Here is a 2,109-nt window from a genome sequence, read left to right as displayed (position 1 = left end):
TGCCGGCAGCCCGTGGGCAGGGAGGGAGGGAGGGAGGTGCTGTCCCCGGTGCTTATCGGAGTTCCAAGGCCAGCCTGAGCTGTCCCGGAGCCTCCCTCGGTGCGGTGACAGCTCCATCCTGCTCCCGGGGCAGGGAGGGAGGGCAGTGTTCTGTGCGGGCGTGTCAGGCTCTGCTCCCGGAGCTGTGTGAGCCCTCGGGCCTGGGGAGCTCCGGGCTGCACATCGGGAAGAGTTCTCTCCTGGAGGGAGTGGTGAGGCACTGGGAGGGAGTCCTTGTCCCTGGAGGTGTCCCGGTGTCCACTTCAGTGAGGGGGCTTCTGTAAGAACTGACTTATCCTTTGTAGTGTAGTATAGTTTTACTATAGCATTTCTTTTAATATAATATCATAAAATAATAAATCAGCCTGCTGAGAACCTGGAGTCACATTCTCATCTCCCACCTCACCCTGGGGACCTCAGCCACCCCCAGGGCTGGGCTGGCAGAGCTGCCTGCAGGAGCAGCAGGGTGCCCTGGCTGTCCCTTGCTGCAGTTCCCTTCATCCCACAGCCCTGCCTGGCACCTCTGGCCACTCAGCCCTCTCTGGTCCCGGGCTCGGTGGGCACACAGGGCTCTGCAGCAGCTGGCACCTGGCAGAGCTCTGCCCCTGTGCAAAGGCCTCATTTCCCACTGAGGCTGCAATGCTCCCATGTGCCAGTGTCCTGCTGTTCAGTGCTGGCAGCACACACAGAACCTTTAGAACAGCCTGTGGCATGAGCTGCTGGAGCAGCTGCTATCCTGCAGTGCCCACTGCAGTCAGGGGCTTCAGTAGGAACTCCCATGGTTTCCTATCTGTGTGCTTAATTCTGGCATTTCTCCCTCAATTACAGCTTGCTCCAGGTCACTGTCCCACTAACCACACTTCTACCTGTCTCAGTGAATGCCTTTATCTTCCAGCTCCACAAAAAATGTGTTCCAAACATGTTCCTGCCCTCAGAGAGAATTTAAAACATCCATTTAGGGAAGTTTCCTTCTTTGAGCATCTCTCAAGTTACAAACATGCTGAAGGAAAGGTGGGAAACATTTTCAGTCTTCTACCAAAACAGACTTTTCTGCACAACTTTTACTCCAAATGTCATTGAAGGAACCATCAGTTCCTTGCATTTCAAAAGGCTGAGACATCTTAATTTGTGTTTTTGGCTCCCTGCTGCACTCCCAGAACAGAGTTTGTCTCTGCACATGGGAGCAATGTGCAGAGTTTTGCTCAAGTCCAGAGACAAACACAAGCCCTGGGTGCCCTGAACTGAGCAATTCCAAGTGGAACTCCCACTAACCACACTTTTACCTGTCTCAGTAAATGCCTTTATTTTGTTGTGGAGCTAGAAGATGTGTCCCAAACACGTCCCCCTCAGGGAGAAGGTGTCCTGGGCTGTTTGCTGAGACCTGATGATCTCGGAGCTCTTGTGCAGCCCTGATGATTTCCAGTGGTTTGTGACACCTGAACAAACGCTGCAGCTGAACTCTTCAGCAGGCAATCCCTGTGATTCATGAGCAGGAGGGGGGTTAGGGATGAGACCCCGCTGGGGAGGAAACTTTAACCCTTTAAGAGTCAGGCGCCGCTGGTGCTGAGCGCAGCACCCTGTGCCAGCTCTGCCCCTACGCCGCCGCCGGCGCCTGCCACTTCGGGGAGCGCTGCCTCTACCTGCACGGGCAGCTCTGCGAGATCTGCGGCCTCCAGGTGCTGCACCCCTTCGACCAGGAGCAGAGGAAAGCCCACGAGATGGTAAACGGGCAGCTGGGGAGTGCTGTGCTCAGGGCAGGGCGGGGGCTGGCTGCTCTCAAGTCAGATTAGGATGAGTACAGCACTTGGGAAGAATAGCAGGGAGGTGAAAAATGTTGTAATGTAGGGGTCTGAGGCCATATCTCATGCTGGAAATTGTGGGATTGTCTTGGTTTGGAAAGACAGGTGCCTGCTAAGGAAGGCAGGAGCCTCCCCTGAAATGGAGAATGTAAACCCTCCCCACCCCCTCCGAATTGCTATAATTTGAAATTAAGGGGCTCAAGGCAAAAAATATGGGAGCAGGAAATAGCAGTTCTTTAATAGGGAAGAAAATAAAAGGATAAAATAAACA

At 54.0% G+C, this 2,109-nt stretch overlaps 1 protein-coding gene across 1 annotated transcript in view; it reads left to right on the top strand.

Annotated features, from left to right (window-relative positions):
- Positions 1-1,036: 1,036 nt before the first annotated feature.
- Positions 1,037-2,109, top strand: part of MKRN2 (makorin ring finger protein 2) — an 8,714-nt gene continuing 7,641 nt past the window's right edge. Inside the window, exons 1-2 of the mRNA XM_031064765.1 lie at positions 1,037-1,050; positions 1,613-1,760. Of these exons, the coding sequence (XP_030920625.1) occupies positions 1,037-1,050; positions 1,613-1,760 (162 nt within the window). The remainder of the gene's footprint in view (positions 1,051-1,612; positions 1,761-2,109) is intronic.

The sequence above is a fragment of the Geospiza fortis genome, unplaced genomic scaffold (assembly GCF_000277835.1).
Source record: "Geospiza fortis unplaced genomic scaffold, GeoFor_1.0 scaffold1212, whole genome shotgun sequence".
Taxonomy (NCBI): Eukaryota; Metazoa; Chordata; class Aves; order Passeriformes; family Thraupidae; genus Geospiza; species Geospiza fortis.
Note: the sequence above shows the minus strand (reverse complement) of the source record. Positions and strands in the feature narration are given on the sequence as shown.